Source organism: Volvox carteri (assembly GCF_000143455.1).
Source record: "Volvox carteri f. nagariensis unplaced genomic scaffold VOLCAscaffold_56, whole genome shotgun sequence".
Taxonomy (NCBI): Eukaryota; Viridiplantae; Chlorophyta; class Chlorophyceae; order Chlamydomonadales; family Volvocaceae; genus Volvox; species Volvox carteri.
In genome coordinates, this window is record NW_003307599.1 from 561,421 (window position 1) to 585,394 (window position 23,974).

Consider the following 23,974-nt stretch of genomic DNA (forward strand, 5'->3'; position numbering starts at 1 on the left):
GGAATGGATAGCATTATTCAGAAAGGTGGACATTCGGATGTTGCTGAGCTTGCTTGCTTGGCCATGGTGTAATCGGCGGTGTCGATGGGCCGACTACCCCCGTCAAACTGTCGCAACAACTGTCTGCCTGGTTGCGTGTCTGGTTGCGAACAGCACCTGCGATCTAATCGATTCCACTGTAATCCCAGTTCTCCATTTTTGCTTAACAGCTATCCAGGCAATTTCTCATGGCAGATAACCCATAGAGCATTTCTTCCAAGATATCTCAATTTGGGCAGACGACGACATTTATTAGAGACATCGCTCAAATTTCTTTTCTTTATTGGTTGGACTTCCTCAGTCTGGTCTTGAACGTGAACGTGGGCCAGCAACTTGACGCTATTCATTTCGATGGCGCCTGCATAAAGTAACGCCAACACACACACTTGCCGTGCACGACAAAACATGCAAAAACGCGAGCAAGAAACCGTTCAACACGTCTCACAAACTACCGCGTGTAACATACCCATCAACTTTTCCTCGCGGATCAGTTCTTTAAAAAAGGGAGACCTCCGAGAGTTTTTCAAAACCATGCGATTTCCAACCATCAGAGCTCCTCCTTGGGACGCCGCGTCAGCAGCGCGAGAATCTCCTCCGTGCTCATGCCCCGCTGCTTGAGCACTTTGACCACTTGCAGCAAGCACATCAGCAGGATGGCGATTAACAGGAAGGCCAGCACCAGGAACCTTGAGCACAGCAACGGCATCGGCAGGAAGAGGGGGGTTTGAGCGGCGGAGTCAGGTGGCCGTGGTGACGGAGGCAGAGTCGGAACGGCAGTTTGATGAGAACAGAGGCAGGGACAAATATCAGCTCCCGCCAGCAAAGCCGCGATCATCATCACCAGGATTAGTTCATATCAATTGCAGTAGCGATGCAGTAATCGTCAGTGTCGACCCCAACAACGAGCCCTTCAAAAACTGAACCCCCAACATATCATCTATCTTACTTTTTGAAGTCCGGCGGCGGCGGCAGCGCCGTGGAATTGACGGTGACGCTGGCGTCCAGGGAAGAGGACAAGACGTAGGTGGCGTCCTTGTTGAAGGTGACGATGGTGGTAAAGACCATGTGTGCGCGAGGGAAGCGCTTGACCACTCTGAGGTGCGGCCGGCAACCCAGCAGCTGAAAAGCCGCCGAGCGAAAATCCAAAAACAAGCGACATTTCGGGACACGATATCCGTATCTAAAAGGTTGTTTTATTTTTTCTTTACAATTTTCAGAGGTTTAGGAAATTTGTTTTTTCCCTTTGAAGCCAAGCCAACGAATACGCCCAGCACAGCCCCCGGGCCTGACAGCATAATGACAGAACTCACCACCACGTCGCCTTCGGAGGTGCCCACAGCGACCAGCGACCCGTCCGTGCTGACATCCATGCACGCCCCTGGCGCATCCGCCGCCTTACAGGCGGTTCGCATGGACAGCAGTCCGTCGTCCCCTAGCTCCCACATGGCCAGATGGCAGCCGTTGCGGTTGTTCATGAGGCACGCGAGCGCGGGGCGCCCTTCACCCCCGCTGGCTGCTGCAGCCTCCCGACACTTGACCCGGGTAAACAGCACACGGTCCATGCCTGCGTAACGGACGCGTGCGCGCGTACGGCGTACGACGTATGAACGTACGTGCAGAGCAGGAAGAAAGAAGCAACGGGCCGGATCGAATGCGAGAGCAAGCGGTGTGCATTTCAATCTACGGGGTGTTTGTTGTATAGCGTGAATGAGAAAGGGCAACGAAAACGTGCGTTCGGGGATACACACAAGTGCGATGGGGCCAAGGTAAATCTAGGTACCGTGGCCATGGGCATGGGTGGCTGCGGAAGCGAGGGCCTACCCTATCCTGTACATGGGGAATTTACAACCACATCGCAACGAATAGCACACCGGCAGCCAGCAAGCTGCCGCAGTACCAGTGCCGCTCACACCACTTGCCTGGCGGCAGATGGTGGAGTAGGAGACGGTCGTCAGACGAGATGAGCAGCACCTTGTCGTCCTTCAACTCGCCTGCCAGACGTGGGGATGTGGCGGGGAGGGAATGCGATGTGGGAAAGAGGGGAAAAATACGACGTGGATGTCGCCGGGCGCGCAACCAGAATAAATTGCAGTATGCTGCCTACGAGCTTCGTGGGGAAGACGGCTCCCCGAGAAACCGCAGTCGTAGAGGCAGCCAGCCGAAGCCAGGACGGACCCGTTGGAAGTCAATCTATGTTGCGTCGCCGAGCTCCCTGTGTGTTGCGGACAAGCTGGGTGCTACGGCCCACCCCATCAAGGTAAGAGACAGAAACAAAGACAACGCGCAAGCGCCAAGTCCGCCGGTTCCTCGTCCACATGGCGATTTCTCCACACGTGCTGCCCACACATGGAACCCCGGAACAAGGCCTTCACCGCACGCACGCCTGTCCTCATGCGAATCTGTGCGTGTGTGTGTGTGTGTGTGTATGTCAGTCATCTGAGTCATGTCCCTCAGACCGGTCACGCCTTTAACGTAACTGTAACTGCAACTGTTTTTTGGAGGACCAAAAATCCCGCGACGGAAAAACGCAACGATCTCCAAAGCCTTACTCTACCCGTAGTCCCTGAAACCGCCCCAGGGAAGCCGGCGACCAACCTTGACCCCAAAAACACAGCGACCTCCAAGCTTGCGACCCCTGATTCAATTATTATTTTCAGTTATTATTTTCACTTATTATTTCAGATATTATTTCCCTTTCCCTTGCTTGCTTACTCTTGGTAGCCAGTTGCACCCGACACAACACTGAGCCGCCCTTGTCCACGTCCACTGCAACCGCGGAGCCGTTATCCAGGATGACCATGAGAGCTTTGCTGCCCGGTGCTGCCCGGCTGGCACCCGAAGGCTGGGAGCTGGCGGCTGCTGCTGGTGTGTACGGCACAAAATCCAGATCTTTAATCTCCTCCCCGGACAGCTTGCGGTCGCCGCTGCGATTACGGCAAGGCCGAGCGAGGCAAAGAGGAGACATCTAGGGACATGTAGACGCAACGGCAGCGACGGAAATAAATGTACGAATGAATGTACGAACAAAAGAGCTGTGTGGCTCATAAATGGTACATCGCATTAGATTGAAACACCGTAGTAGACGATGCCGTGCGCCAAAGCACGGAAACAAGCTGTCCTGCACATCTGAATCAGTTATCACGAAACTGCAAGACAAGTAGCCAATCCATATTTAGCCCGTTCCAGTCTTTCTGATTCAGACCTTCCCTTTAGCTCCTTCCATTTGGCATTGTCTTGGGTCAGTCAGATATCTCGCCCCCATTGCGGAGAGTTTGGATCCCGATTTGGGTCACATTCCGTTTTGTTGGGGGAAGGATGTGAAAGGGAGACGTGGACAGTTGCGGACTCTGTGGTCTGGTTTTGTTTGGCCCTGGTAAGGCGGCCTGGTAAGATCTGGTTCGGCGCATTTCTATTGGCCTGCACAAAGCGGTGCGTGGACCGAACCGCGTACGGTTATACCGGCCGTTGTAAGGTAAGGTCATCAGGCTAGTAAGGCCATGGTGGCATGGCCATGACGCCAAGCACAGGATCGGGCACCGTGAGGAGACTTAGACTTGCCTGAGGTCCAGATTCATCTTGAGGGAGGGCCAGTCGTACACCAGTACGGAGCCATCTTTGCCGCCCAGAGCTACATAACGCCCGGATGGATGGAAGGCGATGGCTTTCACATCCATGGTAACCGCCTTAAGTTGCTCCACTAAACCCCCTGTGTGAGAGCCGGCCGAAAAACAAAAACTCCTCTGAGCCGGAGAAACAAATGCCATACCAAGCACGGGCAAACCGGCTGAGGTAAATAGGCTGCGGCAATGAGTTCTGCAAATAAGCAAGCTCGGGGCATGCGTACAGCTGTCGCTATGAGGCGAGGAGCCCGTTCAGACATGACGAAGCGGTTGCAAGGCGCGTTTTTGAGGAAAGCCGATGCAACTTAGGGGATCGGCCCTGTGTGTACCATACAGCCCTTTCGGGGGTTTGACGTGTACATCGCTTCCCTTCCTTGCCTGTTATCTCGGTGATGCGGGGAACGTTAGCACGCGTGTCGACATCCAGTCGCTGAATGCCACCGTTCCCTATCGCAAACAGAATGGACTTTCCGTCGGGTGTCATGGCCATCCTTGCGAGCATTGGCAAGTGGGCCAAGTGAGACATGGAACCCGGATCGCCGCTGAGTCCAGCAATGTGCACAACGTTTTGCATAATCACCTCATAGGACATTTTAAGCCGAACTGGTACTCAGCAGTCTGATCTGTCAACGTGCTGTTTTCCGCCTCGGCACATACAAGACGGTTCTTGATGCCACTTGACACGCTGCCGCCTCCACCACACGCATAGAACGATTTACCATCGGGCCATGCGAGTCCGTAAATTGGCATTCCATACTTAAATGTGTTGGACGGACCCGTTGGGGCCCCAGATTTCTTCCGACCCATCTGGCCGCTAAGGCTTAAAAATACGTTTTGAAAGAATTATTCCCATTGCTTAGACGAAAGCCATCGACATTTTTAGAGGTATTCCTCTGCTCCTGTTTCAGTATGCGTTCAGGGTTCAACAGAGACGCAAGAGATAGCATCTAGGAGCTGCTTGCAGTAATGTGTGACTTGTAAAGCATCGAATGCAAAGTGCGACGTTCGTCCGGACGAACGAAAACGAGGCGTAGTACAGCCTAGGGCCGAGAGCAGACAGCGAAGCAGATGCGAAGCAGTTTGGTGCATTCGGTCAACAGGCAACTTTTAGCTGGTTCTATATTAAATAATCGTCCTCTGCCTCTCGGCGGCCGGAATTCGCCAGGACTACGCCTCCAGGCGTCGTTTTTTCTTAAATTGCCCGTATGCTTACAGGTCAATTTGCTCATTATATTTGGGTAGTTGACGCCGGGTCCTGGGAAGGCTCCCAGCACCCATGAAAAGGTCAGCCAGACGTCATCGTAGGGCTAGAAGTCATCACTGAATGCCGGAGCCTTCACGGATTGTCTCCCTGTATCGTGCATAGTATGGCTAGCACGGCTGCCACGTTCCCCGCTGTGCCAGCAAGGTAGGAATCCTGCATCTCTGGTTTGCAAACGCCGCCAAGTCCTTGACATCCCCGATTGGTTCACATGCAGCAGACCCAATGGCAATTTGGACGTACAAACAGCTAACACATCATCGCAAAGCTCCGCTGAGAAGAGCAACAACACGCTCAGGGAGCAGCAGCCTGGAGCCCCTGCCAACAACGGGAGCAGTGCGTCAGGCGAGGATTTCGACACGGATTTCGAGCTCCAGCTCCAAGGCACCACTGGCTCGGACTGGACGCCTGAGGAGCTTGTCGTGTTGGAGAGCGCCTTAGCTCGGTTCCCAGCCGACAAGGTCCGTTGCAAGGCGTCTGGGTTTTGCGTAGGGCGTTGACTGCGGGAGCCGGGGTTCAAAAGAGAGTGGTACTTGCGCAAAATTTGGTGGCCATCCAACAATATTTCAACGTAAAATGTGTAATTGCAAATGGGTCGCTCTTATACCATAGAACGGAGTGGGCAATCGTGTGAGGCATTGTGGTGTCACCTGGTAGGAAGTGGGTAATATGCTGTTGCAAAAGCAAAAACGCGTGTAACAATGCTGCCCGCCCCGTCGTGCAGGAACGGCAGGATGCCGTAACCCGCATGCTCAGGCACGCACAGCAGAGGAAAGCACGCAATCTTCTATTACTGCGGCTGCTAAAACCCTAAACACAATTTAATTCTTTCGGCAAAGCACTCCTTTTTTCGCGCATCCCACTGCCGGACCTTATCCGCTTTCTGCGAAATTATATCATTTTTTTGCGGCTCTCCTGCTACTCTGTCGTCAAACTGGTCAAACTCGTCCAATTGCAGTACGCGCCAGTCGAGCGGTACATCCATGTCGCAGCCAGCCTACCAAGCAAGACCGCGCGAGACGTCGCTCTACGGGTCAAGGCTTGCGGCTTGGATGATAAGGCCCGGCGAGCCGGCTTGGAAGATTCCAGCAAGCGCAAAGCCGGCGGCGGTGTCCAGACACGAGGCAACACGCAACAGGGAGGCAAAGGCAGCGGCGCCGGTACGGCCGGCGCTGGCGGGGCCGGAGCGGCTGGCTCGGTCGACGATTCCTCTCCCGGCGTGCCGTTGGTTCTGACGCAACTTATGGAACAGAATTACCCCCTCCTGGCGCAATTAAATCAAACATGGCGGCATTCAAGGGGATGGAAAACACAGACTTCTTTACGCTACCGGGACAACCTTCTAGGGATCCAGCAGCAGCTTAGCAGCATAGGCGGAACTTATGGGTCACATGCCTGCCCTTCCTGTGCAAGCCAAATTTTGAGTTGGCAAGCAAGTTTTTGCCAACAGGGGGACTCAAACTGCCGCCAGCGGCGCCGCTTCCCCCAGTGGGCGGGGCCCCGGGCAGCGGCAATGGCGCCGCCGCCAGCGATGGCAGCGGCGGCAGCCATCGCGGCGACGGCCGCCGCGGCGGCGTCCACGTCCTTGTGTGCGGCGGCGGCGACACCGCCCACTGGCGGCAGCGTCGGAATGGCAGTCACTGGGCCATCGCCAGTGGCTCCACAGGTGGCGGCTTCGCCGCCGGGCGCCGCCCTCGCAGGGGCCTCCCCTGTCGCGCCGCAGCCCTCGCTGGCGGCGCCAACGCCTCTGTTGCCTATGATGCCACCGTTTCCATTTAGCCCAGCGGCAGGAGCCGCTGGACTGGGCCCTGTGCCTGGGCTTCCGCCCTTGCCGCAAATGGCATCCATGGATTCTTTCTTCGGTGCGGCGGCGGCGGGGATGCCTGGCGGGTTAGGTGTCATGCCGCCGCAGTTGATGCCTGGGGCGCTTAACCAGGCAGCGGCGGCGGCGGCAGCCATGGGTGCTGCAGGCATACCGGGCGCGCAGTTTCCGTTTGCTATTGGGAACCCGGGCATGCTGGGCTGCATGCCATTAGCCGGCGGCGGCGCGATGCCGGCGCCTGCCATGCCTGACGCAGGGACGCCGGGGGTTGCGGCGGCCGCTGGTGTGGCAGCGGCGGCCGCTGTACAGCAGGTGGCTTTGCCGGTTGGGGTTCAGAGCAGCATGGCACCAGCGCCGAGTATGTCGCGGCAAGGGTCGGCAATTCAGCCGGTTGGTGTACCGGTGACTATTAAGCAGGAGAACGGAATCTGAAGCGGTTCTAAGTGCTGACGAAGATTTGGAACATTGAAATGCCAAAGCGATGCTCGTGGCGCCAGCGATGGTGGGAGAATGAGCCGATTGGTGGACAGCATTGGGGTCATGCAAGTACGGGTGCTAGAAACTATGATTAGATAAAACGCATAGGGATTCTTAGGAGGGGGGTTTACTGATGCATTTCCAGCACATCCCCCCGGACGCTGCGGGGCACCATTTCGGTGTTGGTGGTCAAGGTGTTGGTGGTTATGGTCATGGTGATGGATCTCGTCTGGCGAAGTGCGGCATACGAGCGACATGCGGCAGAGGTCATCATATTGTGATGACGAGGTTTTCGGATGGCTTGCGATTTCAGGTTTAGGACCCTTCCTAACCGGAAGTAAAACCTTGTGGGCGCCATCATCCAAGCTAACGTGACTGATGCCCATGGCGAGACTGAGTAACCTGTGGGTGGTGCCTTTTCCTCGCATCCTAATATGCGTGGCGGCATCCGAGACCGGTCGTGAAGTGCATAGTTTGGATGATGCACTTACCTAAATGCTCTTATGTGACTGGCCAACCTCAGTTTGGTTGGGCGATTGGGCAGTTGACGTTGGTTATGGTCGTTTCCATGTGCTGGATTTTCCTCCTGGATTAGTGCTTACAGCTTATCCATAGAGCGAACGGATGCGGGCTGCGGATGATTTTCCGAGCCGGGACGTATATTACCACGGTGCTTGGGCACCGACTGTTCCAAGCGTTAGTTATGGATGCATATGGCTCGTATACGTCTATTATTATTACGTTCTTTTTATGCTGGACGCAGTAGCCGGTCTATTGTTGGTAACGATCGTGCTGTTATGTTTTGTTACAAGTTATGGTATGTTTCAAGCTCGCGAGAGCTCGTAAGGCCCAGACAAGCCAGGAGGCTCATGGACCTCAGCGAGCTCTAGCGTAGTCAAAAATAAGGAAGAAAAAGAAAGGAAGAAGGAAAAAAGTGTTATAAAACCTCCTCTGCAGGAGAAACCCCTAGTTACTAGGGTAAGCGACCTCAGGGCTTACTACTCGGCTATCAGCACGCGTCGCCTCATCCAGATGTTGTGTACGATCTGCGCAAGTCCGCGCTGATCATCTATCTTCATGACAGATCTCATATTAGGCACGGAGGCTTGATATCATCCTGACGTACACCTACAGGTTGAGGAGCCCTTCCCGAAGGTCGTTGTAGGCGGGACACTCCTACTGCATTATTGTTGTGTGTGGTTGTTACACTGGGCTCCAGACTCACGAAGAGTAGAGCCAGCGGGCCAGCTGGACGTGCACTGCACTAGAGACGAATATACAAACTACACTGCCACCCAGATGAGACAATGCAAGTCATGTAGACAGCCAAACGCGCGACCAAAGGGAAGGCTCGGGACCCACAACCATTAATGAAAGAGGCCTGAGCCTCAAAAGTCCTCCAATTAAAAGAATCCAAAAAAAAGAAGCAAAAATAGATGATAGCGAATCGTCCATCGGTGACCGCTCCCGTGAACATAACAATTTGCCTAACACAATTATTGTTGCCACAGAGTTTATACCAGCGCTCTTGGCGCGACCGACTGCCGGGACCACGGGACAGTCGTCCTGTATTACATTAACTGCCGAAAAGCCCTTTGGGGTTGCTAATGCAGTTACGCAAGAGCTCCTCGAACTGCGTCACCCGATAGGCCTCTCGCGCTTCTCTGAGCAATTGCTGATCCTTCCTACCCAGATGATAAAACTCCGATTTTGCCGTCTGGTCGTTGAGCAAACCTTCAGCCCCGATCCGTGCTTTGTGCGATAACAGAGGCGAGCGAGCTTCTGCACATCCACTCGTCGATCGGGGGGTGTCACTCTGTTTACGAGTACGCGTTTGTGCGCGCTTCCTGCCACAGGCTCTTGCAAAAACTCCTGTAAGCTCAGCACTCAGCACAGCCACCACCTGACTGGAATTCAGCTGGCTTCCAAAACGATCTATGGCCTCTGAAATGCGTTGGAGACAGGGTGCGTCGTCTTCAGTAAAGTGCTGTGCATAGTTTTGCCAATTCTTAACGTCGAAACGTTCCCTATCTTTCCCTACCTCCCTGCCGTCCGCCGGGATTTCCTGCCCCAGTGCGGGCATCCAGCACTGCAACAGCACTAAATCGCCGAGCAACTCTCCTACCCTATTACCTGTTGATGCCACGGGAATACTTAAAACCTGCAAACTGGTCGCTTTGGTGTAAAGCGAAGGCGAGGATGTGTAGGATCAATCATGCTTATCCCCGCACTACCTGCCAAAAAGGGGGCTCCCTTTCCAGGTCCCCGCGAACAGGCCCATTTGGAATCACTATTTCCAATCCTCTGCAGAGATTCACCAGCGCCCTGCCAAACCCATTGCTCGCAGTATCTTTGTTATGTCTGTCTGGAATGTTGCGGGTTGCGCTGACTACAGGACGTTGTTAAGTGGCCAGGTGCAGCAGTACGGTGGACGACATAGCGTTATAAAGCTCCTAACTGGTATAATATATGGCAGATCCAAAGAACTAGATAATATAAGTGCAAACCACTATTTCAAGGTGCTGGGTTAACTTGGAAATGCAGCCCGAAGCAGTCAAGGACAATTTTCTCTTGCCCGAAATTGGAGGCACCGGGGCTTTAGCCAGTAACCTAGCAGAAAACTTCGACAAGGTTAGCTCACTGGTGCTTCCTGCGCAGGTGTGCTTCCTGTTTGTAAGCTGCAGAGCAAAATGAAATACTGTAGTGTTGATACGGTATCTTGTGCACAGACGTGTCCGTCTGAATTAAGCAACGAGGAGCTTCATTTTCAGCATTTTCTGGTCAAGCTCGACAAGGATATCAATGCCCGGAAACCCACCAACATCCAGGCTTTCCCTGAGGACGGATCATCATCGCGTCCTCAGCAAAGCGTAGACCATGACAACGGCCGTGTCATTAAGGCAGCAGCTATGGCATGCGGATTTAACGAAGCTCAGCTTCTGCCATTAATGAAGCTTTCGTTTACGGATGCCGCGTTATGCGCGGACGCGCTTAGGCCACACTTGCACAAGCCACGAGTGCTGGAGCATATCCTCCTGACATACATTTCCGCATGCTCTGGACGGCAGCTTTAACCGCTGGATCTATATCCGTATTTGCGGAGTGCCGGACAACTGGCAGTGGTAAACAATCCTAAACGGAGCAGCGATAGCATGTAATGTGGCGTTAGCGTCTACTACATTCTTCGTCTGGACTTAACCCGAATTGTTGGCCATGGCGGCTTCAGTTAATGAAATTCGGCGCGTTCTCAAGATATACGATGACTCTGCCATTGCCCCGGTCAACCGCGCAATCACAATGCTTAGCGAGGTGACCAAGCTTATCAGTGAGAAGCCTGAGGCGTATGACCTTACCTCGTATGAAGCGGAAGCATGGAAGGAGGCTGGCGGCTATTCGTACGGGGATAACTATCGGTTTCCGTCACTTGTGGGCGCTCGATGGATTGACGTGCTCTCCAAGTCAGGTAAGGCGCAATCCGTGCCTGGGGACGTATTTTGCCGAGATTGGTTAATTCCTTCCGGTCAACCTGACTTGCCGCTAACGTGTGAACATATGAGAATGACAAAGTCGTGCATTTCTGGCGTATACCTGGTTATGCCATGCCGCAGTAAGTGCTAGGCAAGGTTCCAGTGCCCCCGTGTTGGCGGTCAAGCATGTGCCTCCCATCGAGCCCTATGTTGCTCATCTTCCTTTTGGCCTTTCAGGGTTGCCGTCATCTGCCGGCCTCGACAAGGACGAGTGGAGCGCCTTACTTCAGAAGCTCACAGGTAAGGCAGACAGGAAGGGCAGGACTTGAAGACCGTCCCGACTGCATCATGTACGTGCTGTTCGGCATTCCAATCACGCTTCTCACGCTAAAATGGACTGGAACCTCCGTGCATGATTGATCAGCAAAGCGCAACAGAAGGGTGGTTGTCCTGAGAGGGAGGACTACTATGATGACCTGCAGAGTACGAGGCCAAGCTGGGCGAGGCGGATCTGACATTGGAGGAGATGGACCTAATCACGCACTGGATCGTCAAGCTCCGGGAACGGGCGCCTGATCCAGAAGACGACAGCGATGATGATGATGATGACGACGACTAATTGTTCAGATCCCGGGCAGAGCACTGTAAGAGTGATGTAAGTTGGTCATAGAGGGGAGGTGTTTGGGCGAAGTCAGCGTGGTGATGCATGTGTATACGTGTATCTGGTGTGTGTATACGTCTGTGTAACGTGAGTGGTGGTGCAATCTTGTTCTGCATACCGGCCAAGTTTCGGGTCCTGACCTGGCAAGCGGCGGGTCTGGTACTCAAAAGAGATGTGTGGGGTTTGTCCGGACTTCATGTTCGCTTGCTCGTACAATTTACATGTTGATGCGGGAGGGAGATCTGGTGAAAATCTGGTGAGGATCTAGTGGGCAGGTGCACTTCCTTTTGAAAAGCTGCGGATTGTGGCCTTGAGAAGGGAAGCGGATCTAGAGCATTATGTAGCGGGTAGGGTTGCACTTCCTTTACTGATGGCTTTGAAGTATATGAATTACGACATTGCCTAGGTTTATATTTTTATCTTTTCGGAACCGGTTGTTTTCCTAAAGGGCAGCTTTTAGTTTTTTCATGACTTGAGTGACTTGTGGTATATGAGGGGACTAAAACAGTATACAAAGACCTGCAGCTGCTGGATAATTTACTGCTGTGCTGCTAGTGTAACAATTGCTTGTCGTGAGAGAAAAGTACAATGTTGGACATCTAACGAGTTTTTATTCTTCCAGCGACCCATGCGTGTCTGGACACTTTGTGGAGCTCCTGGGCTCCAGTGACACGTCCTGTCCACATCTTTTCTCCACTGATTTCGCAGCAGGTTCTCAACTCCCTCTGAGAAAGCAATTTAGCTCGTGCCGTTGGCCCTTGGCATAATGTATATAATTAGGCAATATGCTCCACATCCTACATTAAATGCGCCGCGACGCATTCAAAGCCGATACGCAGCCCACGCAAAAGCAATGCAACTATTATCCCCAAACCTCCTGAGTCCACATGGCCGGAGGCCTTATACAGCAGTGTACAGCAATTATAGCTTGAAGAATGAGATCATGGACCACCCTGCAGCCCCTCTATCACTGTCTTGAGGCGCTCGATCTCTTCATTACGGGTGAGCAGCTCCTGGTAGTGCATCCGAAACACAACTGCACATACAAAGCAACAAAATGCATGGGTAAGGGTGTGTTTTTTCTCGGCCCCCATGCATGTGGCCGCGTACCTCAGGAACAGGGTCGCTTGTGTACAGCCGATAACTCAGTCTAGCCCTGCCTAAGAAAGGAAGCCGCGGCTGGAGTACCAAACATAAGTTTAACGTACCTGCGTTGTTCTCCAGCTCCTGCTGCAGTTCCGCAATTTGTCGCTGCGCCTCGCGCTGCCTTGCGGCAGCCGCTGTCAGCAACTCGTCCTTGCGCTCTAGTTCTGCACGCAATGCAGCAGCTTCATTCTCCAGGTCATGCACCCGCTTTTGTTGTACCTGCATCGTGGCCAAAAAGCACGCGCGTGGCCAGTAAGCACGCGCATACACCCAATACGTACGCTTAAACGGACGGGTTGGCGTCCCCGGACACTGGGCACGGCATGACTCGTGACGCCATGGTCCGCTGCACCAGCAACCCTTACATGTAGCTTCTCGTGGTAATGCGTATGCTCCACTGCGCTACTGTAACACTCCTCGTCCAAGTACACGGCATCCTGCACCAAGTCGCGCAGAGCCGTGGCAGCGGTGCGCGTTTCCTGAAGGGTGGCCGGCAAAGTCTGGACCCAGTCGCGCAGAGCCAGCGGGGGCCGAACATCGCTGCCATCCAAAATCGGCAAGGGCCTCATGGCCAGACCGGTATCTCCGTGACCCTGCTGTGCGTGATGAAGATGAGACATCCCGCTGAGGGGTATAAAGTCAAGATAGTTTTAGACATCAATATGTGGCACCGCCATTGCCCGGGCCGCTGGGGCTGGAGCTGTAAGGTAACGAAATTACCTCAAAAACTATAACATGGACATCGGCTTTAGTCTGAAAAAAATGCCCATGCATAGTTTATCGAAAGGAAAAGTATTTCTGCAACGAAAGCAGGGAAACGGTCACCATCCTGGAAAATGTCGTAACTGTCGTATAACGTTTGCCTCGGGGGTACCCAAAATGGTCTAGGCGAATTGCAACTGGGCGTCAGGTGTAACACGAAAAAGTTTGACTGTTGCTTATCGATTGTCGCCCTAATATGAGGTAGTCAACCTTCCGCCATCTGTCTTGGGACACGCTGCAAGATGTCCGAGAGGCGCTCAGTCCAGGCCGATCAAGACAAATTTAGCTATAGGTCGGTACTAAATGGTTGCAAGCTTAGGTTAATGTTGTCCTTATGCTGGGCACCAATGGCTACTGCGACGCTACACCCACAGGGACTCTGCCGTGAGCGGCTCAAGGTTATCGTCAAAACCACCACCAAGCGAATCCTATGGAAGCCCTGGCGCACGGCGCAGACACTCCCCATCGCCCAGCGATCGCAGCAACCGGCCGGACCAATCTGTACAGAGCCGGGAAACGACAGCAGATTCGGAGCCATCAATTCGTTCCTCGTACTATACCGGTGAACGTAAGATCTGCTTAGCATGTAACCTCCGCGTACACTCCCAACCGCAGCTTTGGCTCAGCTGCGGGCATGCCGCCGCACATGCGTGCAGATCGGCGACGGCGCCATGGCAAACACGATGACGACGACCGGCGTGGCCACCATACGCTCAGTACCTCGCAGTACAGCCGCAGCGACGATCAATATTCATCCGGCTACGAGTCCGAGCAGAGCACCGGCGACAGCGAGTCTTACAGCAGGAGCGAGTCTTACACCAGTCGCAGTAGTATGACTGCTACAAACGCCAGTTCGTCCTCTAAGCCTAGTGATCCAAAGGGTTCGAGGTAAGCACATACAGCACTTGCGCAAAAACATTACCGTACAGCTGCTCTCTGCACCAAGTACATGCCGGCTATCAGACTGGCGAGCGTGACGAGTGAAAAAAAACCAATCCCGCAGCCCCCGCAGCCCATGCAATCCAGCAACTGGACTCTCTGCGCGTCGGCACCGCTTCCCCCATTCCAACGCGCCAAAACTACAACAAACGTTTTTAAAAACTACTACAATAACAGCATCAACGATGAGATGCACCACGGGCAGTGTTTCCCTGCCACGCCACACGGTCTAGGCGTACAGCGCAGCGCAGCAGCAGCAGCAGTCACTTAAACGAGGCGGAAAAGAAACGCTATCCCCTAAGCCCGAACACGTACCTTACAGCCACATGAGCGTGGCGTGTATTTGCTATGGCGACCACACCTTTTGTTTGGCCACACACTTTTTCCTGAACGAGTCGCATTTCCTCTGCATCTCTCCAGGTTCCAGGGTGACGTCAGCACCTGGGGCCGTAAGGTGGACCATGCCTGGCGTGAAGATAGTCAGAGCGAGTACACTCTGAGCAGCGGATTGAGCCCTCGAGGTTCGGAGGACGCTGCGCGTGCACCGTTCAACCTGGATGAGGCCAAGCGGGCGCTAGCGTACAATGCAGGCGCGCGGGGCGATATCGGGCACAGGGGGAAATGGGCAAAAGTGGGAGGCTGGTAGGAGACGACTGGGGGCTGCGTGTGAGGTGTGCGGGCGCGCTCTTCACACGCTTCCTATTGGGCCCTTATTGTGTTCTATAGTTTGCTGACCAACGGTGTTTTGCGTTACTGCAAGTGCTAACCGGCGTTTGGGTTATTGGAGGGTCCAGCACTACACTACACCTCTCTATCTCGGTAACGCAACCGACGTGTAACACCACACACACACACACACACACATTCTGCGCTACCGGTGATCCGGCCTGATCCGACGTGACATCAGTTAAATCGAACTGGATTAGGCAGCAGTAGCAGTAGCAGTACCTGTAGACTGCTACTGCAGAGCTGCCCCGGGGAGTGGGGTTACATATGCTGACAACTGGCGGTTGTCGATTGTGGTTGTCAGTCGCGGTTGTCAGTTGTGCTTGTCAGTTGTATTTGTCAGTCGCCGTTGTCAGTTGTGCTTGCCAGTCGCGGTTGTCAGTCGCGGTTGTCAGTTGTGCTTGTCAGTTGTGCTTGCCAGTCGCGGTTGCCAGTCGCGGTTGTCAGTTGTGCTTGTCAGTTGTGCTTGTCAGTCGCGGTTGCCAGTCGCGGTTGTCAGTCGCGGTTGTCAGTTGTTCTTGTCGGTTGTGGTTGCCAGTCGCGGTTGCCAGTCGCGGTTGTCAGTTGTTCTTGTCGGTTGTGGTTGCCAGTCGCGGTTGCCAGTCGCGGTTGTCAGTTGTGCTTGTCAGTTGTGCTTGTCAGTCGCGGTTGCCAGTCGCGGTTGTCAGTCGCGGTTGTCAGTTGTGCTTGTCGGTTGTGGTTGCCAGTCGCGGTTGCCAGGGGCAGCAGGAAGTCCTGAGATGCCTTCAGGCATCATAACATATAAGTTCTTTAACACTGGTCATAGAACCCGGGTCCAGTAGACTCTCATACGCGAGGGGATTGTTTTGCTGGATTTGGGTCGTCGGCATGCCGTTGCGCTTTGGGCTTGCGGCGATTTATATGCAGGGTGCCGTACTTTGCCATGCAGGGCTGTACGGGCGCGCGCACACCATGCGGCGGGAGGGCACGGCGCCCAAGACTATGGGCATCGCGGACGATCTGCCGAATCGTTTTGCCTTGGAGCACCTGAATGCGCTGGCTGGCATGGCGAGCAAGGTGGGCAGGGGCAGCAACGGTGCTGTGCAGCGCTAAGTAGGTAGCGCTATCTGGTCCATGCTGCACCGCAGGTGCACCCGCAGTCGTAGCTGCCGCCCCGACTTTTCCTTCACTCCTTACAGCACCCCAAAACCTAAAAATAAGCAGCACGCGCTGCTGTCTCATACACGCACACGCGTCACCTCATCGTGGCTGAAATCATCAAAACACACACATACACACTCACGCACAAGCCTTTCCGCACCATTTCCTCCCCCCCTTCTCCCCCACTCGTTCCACCCTATATACATATGGCTGTAACTCCTGACGAACACCGCACACTCCCGCACACTTTTGGCCATTGAACACAACCACCCTATATACATATGGCTGTAACTCCTGACCAACGCCTCACACTTTGGGGCACCAAACAGGTCCAAGCTGCCATTGAGCACAACCGCAAAGTGTTCGCAAAGCGGGTGCGTTTGGAGGACAAGGCGGTAATGAAAAAAGCTTTCGACGCGTGGCGCGCCGCACGGTACGGCTCCGTCGCTAAGCAGCAGATCCTGCGGCGCGCCATCGCGCGGCTGCAGCGCGGGACGCTGTCGCGGGCGTTTCAGGCGTGGAAGGAGAAGTTCCGCCTGGTGGATAAAACCCTTGCCTTGAGGAGAAAGGTGGGCGGAGGGCGGAGGTTGTGTGGACGTGTGTGGAAGTGGAAGTTGTCAGGGGTTAGACCGTAAATGGCTGCAAAGGTAGGGGCTGCTGAGTCCCCTCGTCCCAAGCAAACGCGGTTCGGGGAAGGCCGCCTGGCTTAGGGTGGCGGCATGAGAAGTGGTGGGGTGTAGCAGAGGGCTTGCCTAGGTGGTACGGGTGGGCGGTGTACCAGTAGTAGTAGGCGAGTGGGTGGTGGATGAGTGGAACCCCAAAGTCTTTCCCTCGTCATCAGTCGTCATCCCCTAAGGGGTTGTCCCCTAAGGGGTTGCCCCCTAAGGGGGAACCAAAGTCTTCCCCTTCGGTTGGGTGCTGTGGTTGGACGGCACCTTGAAGGGGCTGGATGATGGTCGTTATGCTTCGTAAAAAGATGCCTTAGCATGTCGGGGGCTACTATCCGGCCACACGGGTGGGCGGCCTTCCCTTTGATCATTCAGTCCTCCGCGACCTGCGTGTGGTATACACATGTACCGTTTTTTCGGCCTCTTATTAAGAAGATGGTGTGCTCCCAGGACTTGGCAGTAGGTCCCCCCATGTCGCCAGTCCTCCTGCCTGCGATTGAAATTGCCGCATACACTATCTTAGTCACAGCACCGCGCCCTGTTCATATAGCATCATGCATATGCCTCCGCGTTCGCAGTAGACGTCCCACCTGTTGGGCGCACCCGCCCTTTCCCAACCTGCGGCCGCCCGCACTCGCACTCTCACCCGCACTCGCACTCTCACTCTCACCCGCACTCTCACCCGCACTCGCACTCTCACCCGCACTCGCACTCTCACCCGCACTCGCACTCTCACCCGCACTCGCACTCTCACTCTCACCCGCACTCTCACCCGCACTCGCACTCGCACTCTCACTCGCACTCTCACTCTCACCCGCACTCTCACTCTCACTCGCACTCGCACTCTCACCCGCACTCGCACTCTCACCCGCACCCTCACTCTCACTCTCACTCGCACTCTCACCCGCACTCGCACTCTCACTCTCACCCGCACTCTCACCCGCACTCTCACTCTCACTCTCACTCTCACCCGCACTCGCACTCTCACCCGCACTCGCACTCTCACCCGCACTCGCACTCTCACTCTCACCCGCACTCTCACCCGCACTTGCACTCTCACCCGCACTCTCACTCTCACTCTCACTCTCACTCTCACTCTCACCCGCACTCTCACCCGCACTCTCACCCGCACTCGCACTCTCACCCGCACTCGCACTCTCACTCTCACCCGCACTCTCACTCTCACCCGCACTTGCACTCTCACCCGCACTCTCACTCTCACTCTCACCCGCACTCTCACTCTCACCGGCACTCTCACCGGCACTCTCGTATTTACGCAGATCATCGCCACCATCAACCGCGGCCGCCTGAAGCGCTGCTTCCTGGAGTGGCGGCACCTGTGTGAGGACCGCTGGTGGAAGAACCAGCTGGCGGGCAGGGATGCCCAGGTAGAGGGAGTTTTGTTAGGTTGCTAAACCCCCCATTCCACAAGTTGGTCTCCTTCAGGGAAAAGCAGCAGCCAACTTATAGGTAGCACGCGAGCATGTGTTCTGTGTTCGTGTGTGTTCGTGTGTGTGTATGTGTGTGTGCGTGTGTATATGTGTGTGTTTTACTGATCTGAGCCGTGTGGAAATAAACCGGCAGAAAGGTACACATGGGGATAACGGGATGGCACGTGTGTGAACGTGTATTTTCCGGGGGGGGAAAGGGGAGCCGGGGGGGAAAGGGGAGCCGGGGGGGAAAGGGGAGCCGGGGGGGAAAGGGGAGCCGGGGGGGAAAGGGGAGCCGGGGGGGGGGGAAAGGGGAGCCGGGGGGGGGGGAAAGGGGAGCCGGGGGGGAAAGGGGAGCCGGGGGGGAAAGGGGAGCCGGGGGCCCTCGTGGGAGCTGTTGGGCGGGACCTGGACTTGGTTCGCAGGCTGGGGCTGGTCGTGCGGGTTGCAGCCCCAGACCCCGAGGTGGACGGGGCTTAGGAGTGGAGGGCGGGGGTGGGGATCGGGACGGTGCCCCGCCGCGGTCAATAGGGAGGCTGGCTGTTCAGGCCTCGTCTCGGGCGGAGAAGGGCGGAGAATTTCTGTTCTCCGGCAATCAGGCTGGTGTAGTTTTAGATTAGATTGCCGCAACCTCCCCAGGCATACGCGGCAGTCAAATAGGCAATTGAAACGTTATTCTTAGGGACGCCTGTGTGCACCAGTCAGCTGAAAAGGTAGGTATTCAAAGATTTGGGGAGTGCTTGTGAGGATAGTTCCGGACCTGACCCAAATTAAACACACATACACACATACACACACACACGCACACACGCGCGCGCAGAGGAGAGGCACAGGGTCGCGCGCCCTCGGTCGAGCAGGAGGGGATATTGGGACACTGGCCCCTCATGCGCCTCTCCTCCCGCTAGGGGGAGAGTGCTTCGGCGGTAACCGTTCCCGATTGGGGTAGGTGTTTAGGTGCCCCTGCCCGTGTCAGTGTTGTATTCTGTACGGCATATGATCATCACGGGAGGTCTGCATCCGCCGATCGGTACTTTTCTGAAGTCGTGGTACGACAACAGCCAGACCCGGATTGATGTGTAACAGAGCTACATACACACATACATACACGCATACATACACATACATACACACATACATATACACACATATATATACGCACATGCACACACACATATACACACACACGCACGGGGTAGAGGTGTAATCCACACGATCTGCGTCCAAAATATCGCAATAGATTCCCTCTACCTACCTGTACAGCTCCACCAAATATGCTGTTTTCCTTCTTGGTACCGCCGCCTACCTGGATGGCTTTAGTTTCTTATTTTCTTCATTGTAATGCACTGATGTACGGCAGATCCACGTCATGGAACGGAAGATCGAGGGTTTCGAGAAGCGTCCCATCGTGGTGATCCGACGTCGCAAGCTGTACGCAATCATGGAGGTGGGTTTACCTAATATCGAATACGCCTGTGCACCAGGCAGTAGGTGTAGGCTATGTTGTGTTGTGTTGTGTGTGGTAAGAGATTGTAATGGAGCTGAGCTGGGCTGGGTGGGGAGGGGAGGGGAGGGGGGGGAGGGGAGGGGAGGGGAAATGAGCTGGGCGTTGGGCAGTCGCCCTCGTCGATCGTTTCATCAATCCCTTGAATCAGTTCAGCAATCGCACGCCTCCGTAAGTCCTGCCTCACTCCCGCTTCTAAGTTTCAGAGATTCACACCAAGACAGGTACAGGCTCCAGCGACCCACGGGTCAGTTCTGGTTCTGGCCTGGTGTGCGTGCCCGTGCAGGCCTGGTTCAATGCAAGCATCGATCGGCGGCGCAAGCGGTTGCGGCGAGTGAAGGCGGTTATGCACTGGCGTAATATGTCGTACATCAAGGCCTGGAACACCTGGTGAGCGGCACTAGCCCCCTGAGTCAGTGGTGGTGGTGGTGGCGGCGGTGGCGGTGGTGGTGGTGTGGTAAAACAACGTTAGCAAGGGCCCATGCCGAAGCAATTACCCCTCTCCCTCATACGTACGTACATACATACATACATTTCCATGGGATGCCGGTGGTGGGTGTTGGCCCTGAGCGATCCACTGAATTCGGAGAAGTTGACTGAAGGGGGTGACTGGATGAGGGTGTCCCGAAATACCGGGGAAGGCAGGGTTTCGGCCACAGGGTGAGAAAGATATGACCTGAACCCCCTGTCCCACACTTTATATAGATACATACATATAGATACATACATATAGATACATACATATAGATACATACATATAGATACATACATATAGATACATACATACATATAGTGACATAATTACATCTACATTGGCGTGCCCGGGTCACCGGGGGCACCCGTAGTATTATGATTTTGACATTAGGGTTTCATTGCTCTCCCTCTGCTCCTCTCTGCGCTCCAGGCGCGCCTACACGGAGGAGTGCATTCGCCGCCGCAACCTCGTCAAGAAGTGCGCCGCCAAGATCCGCAACGTCCACTTGGTGGCAGCATGGAACAAGTGGTTCGAGGCGGTTCTGGAGCGGCGTGACGAGGAGTCCAAGATCAACCGGGCTCTACGGCACTGGCAAAACGCCACCATCGGCCGCGCTTGGAACAAGTGGTGGTCGTGGGTGCTGTACCGTAGGGAGTACAAGATCATCATCAGTCGCTGGAAGAACCCCATGAAGGTGTGTATGTGTGTGTACGTATGTATGTACGTGTGTATGATGTGTGAAACAGGGGGGTGTATCTTCGCCCGTGGCGGCTACCCTGCGAAACCCTGCCTTCCCCGGTATTTCGGGGCACCCTCATCCAGTCACCCTAGTCAACTTCTCAGTGGATCGCTCAGGTTCCGCACCCACCACCAGCATCCAACGGAATCTGCCGGGTCGATAGCGGCCCAACTCCATTCCTGGTCGGCTCGCGAGTTAACTTTATCCCAGGTCACCACCGTCCATCAACTAGGGGCGCAATGCCTTCCGGGGGCAATGGTCGCGCCTTACCAGTAGTGCCAAACCCTAGTATACTATGTATGTATGTGCACACGTTATGGAGGGTTATTCCCCCGTAATTCCCGAGCTAACGAGCGAGTGACGGATGGGTTGGAAGGTGGTAGGATTGTGAGGTGCCAACCTGAGAGCAGAGTCCCCACAAGGGGTAGGGTAAAGGGAGGGTTGCCAGAGCGAGCGCGCGAGCGTGTGTGTGTATATGTGTATGTGTATGTGTTGGTTAATGGAGGAGCAATACTCCGGCGTCACAATGTTCATCTCCCTGCCACACACACACAAATACACACACACACACGCACGCAGGCACGCACTCAATGCAATGTACCAACGGAAAGAGACTGGCAAATAGTGGGGAAAGGGCCCGTGTGCATCGTCTGTCTGTCTGTCTGTCGAGGTCAGAAGTTCTTTCCTCTGCATCCATCTCCTGCCTTCCCAAACCCCATGCATATCCTTTCTTTATCCAGTATCCGTACTTGCCGTACCTAGAAACCCGGCATCCCCATCTGCGTGCCTAAACCCAGGGCCGGGCCCTCCGGGGCTGGGTGGCCATGGTGGAGTGGCGCAAGCGCATGCGGCTCATCCTCAAGCGCGCCGTACAGCGCATGGCTCGCAAGCAGCTGGTGCTGGCGTGGGAGGCGTGGTGGGACGCAATCGAGGGCCGCAAGACGGAGGAACAGCTCACCACCAAGGAACAACTGGTGGTGGGTCCTTCTCCCTAATTTTTGATCCGCTGGTTGTTGAAGCACCATTAAAACACCAACCCATTTTGGATTTTGATCTCTGTTTAAATTTAAACTTACTGACTGGGCGTTTTTAGACAACAGATTTGATTTGGGTCTTGATCTTTTTTGGATATTGGTTAAACAACCAACTGAAATTTCCGCTATTTCGGCTATTTTCCGGGTTTGAAGACACTTTACAGGGGCAAAGGGAACCCAAGGTGCGAGTAAAGAATGGGCGCGGGTTAGGAGGGTAAAAGGAGGAGTGAACTGTGCATTACGGAACAAGATTGCCGACCCTCCTCCCCCTCCTCCTCCCCCTCCTCGGGCAGCTCATTCCTTGTTTCCCATGCATATGATTCCTCCTCCCCCCCCCTCCCCGCTGTTCGTCCGATAAGGTGACTGTGAAGGAGCTTCGCGAGGAGAACGAGCGGCTTCGCCGCGATAACGAGCGCTTCGTGCGGCTCATTGATAGCGGAGAGTGGGGCCGAGGCCGCGTGGCGGAGCTTGTGTCGGCAGGTACGGCAGGGTCAGCACCTCCCCCCGCCCCCCTCTTAGGGAAAGTACGATTTCCCTCCTCTTACTTTCCCCTCTTTCTCTCTTCCTTCTCAAAACAAAAGTGTTCCCGTCAACTCGGGGCTAGCACGGCATGGACGCGCACGGTCCGTCTCATGGTTTTTGTGTTTTGCTTTGGTGCTGTCCTCTTCTATATCCGTCTAAACGGACGTCGTCAGACAAGCAGATCTCAGGTTTTTAGGGTTTTAGGGTTTTAGGTTTTTTCTTGCCCATCATCGTCATCCCGCTTCTGATTAACGTTACGGCCCCGTGTCTATCTGCATGTCGCAATCTGTTGTCCCCGGGTTTTCCCGGCCCCCAGCCCATCCGGCGCATCCGGCCAACCATACTGAGACCGCGGCCCACCCTACCAGGCCGAAACACCCACTCGCTCTCACATACCGTCACCCCTTACGGTCTATCTTAGTTGCTTTGCGGCTCTGGGGCATCTGCATTATTATGTCTTAACGCGCCCCCTTCCGTTTTCATTCATTTTCCCGGCAGATCAACCCAGCCAGATTAACTAAGGGCCAACATCTCCTTCTTGCGGCCTTAACGAACGAACGAAAGAGCACTAAAACGAATCATCAGCATCCCCCATCCCCTCCTCCCGACAGGCGAGATCCTCAAGGGCGAGCGCGACGCGCTGCTGAAGCTCATCCAGAGTCTGCGCCGCGAGTACGAGGCTGTGCAGTCCGCCAAGACGGCGCAGGACGAGGAGATGCGCGCCCTAAAGGAGCGGATGATTCTCGGGGTAGGCGGGCTGAGGTCTTGAGGAAAGGAAGAGGAAGAGGAGGTCATTAATGTCAGAGTGTAAGGAAAAGGAAGGAGGGAAAGACGAACCACACACGATTGAAGCTGCTGCCAGGGCAAGAGAGTAACAAACGTAGAACTGACCGAAAGGCGTCCGTGGCGACCGAAGGAGGGAAGGAGCGAGAAGACACGGATGAGTAACCCATATATTGCATAGACATATATGTATATATATATACATACATACATACATTCCCCGGATGGAGGGGCTGCGGAGTGGCTGCGTAGAGTGTTGGCAGTCTGAGTCGGGGTCGGGAGCACACAAGACTAAACGACTTGTGCTGTGTGCTCCCGACCCTTGCGCTGTGTTTCGGCTTCGGCCCCCGGCTCTCGCGGCCCACAGTGTAATCTAAGTCATACATACATATATAACCCATGCATATACATATACCCATATATACATACATATATACGTACGTACGTACATACGTACATACATAGATGGGTATATATGTATATATGAGACTCAAATGGGCGTTGTTACAAAGAGCTCGGTTTTGTTATCCGGACATCTGATGATAAAAAAGGCATTGTCTACTAAATTCCACTTATTCCTCCCTCCCTCCCCCCACACACACACTCCCACTGTCCCCACACGCAATACAGAATCCCCTCCACATCCCCCCAAGGTGCCGGATGTCACTGGATGCATGAAAACCCACCCCACCCCACCCAACCCCACCCAACCCCCAGGGCGCCGCACGCAATCGTATGCTGGTCAAGGGAGGCAGCAGCTTCAACGCGCTGGTTCGCGCC

General features: G+C 54.7%; 4 protein-coding genes across 4 annotated transcripts; 2 read left to right on the forward strand and 2 right to left on the reverse strand.

Annotated features, from left to right (window-relative positions):
* Positions 1-586: 586 nt before the first annotated feature.
* On the reverse strand, positions 587-4,251 carry VOLCADRAFT_96936 (uncharacterized protein; the record flags this gene model as incomplete). Its single annotated transcript, XM_002955978.1, has 7 exons — positions 587-725; positions 986-1,158; positions 1,350-1,603; positions 1,911-2,030; positions 2,421-2,438; positions 2,752-2,963; positions 3,989-4,251. 7 exons carry the CDS (start codon positions 4,249-4,251, stop codon positions 587-589), a joined length of 1,179 nt encoding a protein of 392 aa, XP_002956024.1.
* Positions 4,252-4,756: 505 nt separating this feature from the next.
* Positions 4,757-7,174, forward strand: VOLCADRAFT_107023 (uncharacterized protein; the record flags this gene model as incomplete). The annotated part of the gene is made up of 3 exons (XM_002955924.1): positions 4,757-5,067; positions 5,141-5,381; positions 5,879-7,174. The coding sequence occupies exons 1-3, from the start codon at positions 5,027-5,029 to the stop codon at positions 7,172-7,174; spliced, it is 1,578 nt and encodes a 525-aa protein (XP_002955970.1). The 5' UTR covers positions 4,757-5,026.
* Positions 7,175-10,384: 3,210 nt separating this feature from the next.
* Positions 10,385-11,920, forward strand: VOLCADRAFT_107024 (uncharacterized protein). The gene is made up of 3 exons (XM_002955925.1): positions 10,385-10,682; positions 10,924-10,986; positions 11,169-11,920. Exons 1-3 carry the CDS (start codon positions 10,433-10,435, stop codon positions 11,303-11,305), a joined length of 450 nt encoding a protein of 149 aa, XP_002955971.1. The 5' UTR covers positions 10,385-10,432; the 3' UTR covers positions 11,306-11,920.
* Positions 11,921-12,133: 213 nt separating this feature from the next.
* Positions 12,134-13,267, reverse strand: VOLCADRAFT_107025 (uncharacterized protein; the record flags this gene model as incomplete). Its single annotated transcript, XM_002955979.1, has 4 exons — positions 12,134-12,383; positions 12,556-12,712; positions 12,859-13,089; positions 13,214-13,267. 4 exons carry the CDS (start codon positions 13,265-13,267, stop codon positions 12,289-12,291), a joined length of 537 nt encoding a protein of 178 aa, XP_002956025.1. The 3' UTR covers positions 12,134-12,288.
* Between the last annotated feature and the right edge of the window lie 10,707 nt (positions 13,268-23,974).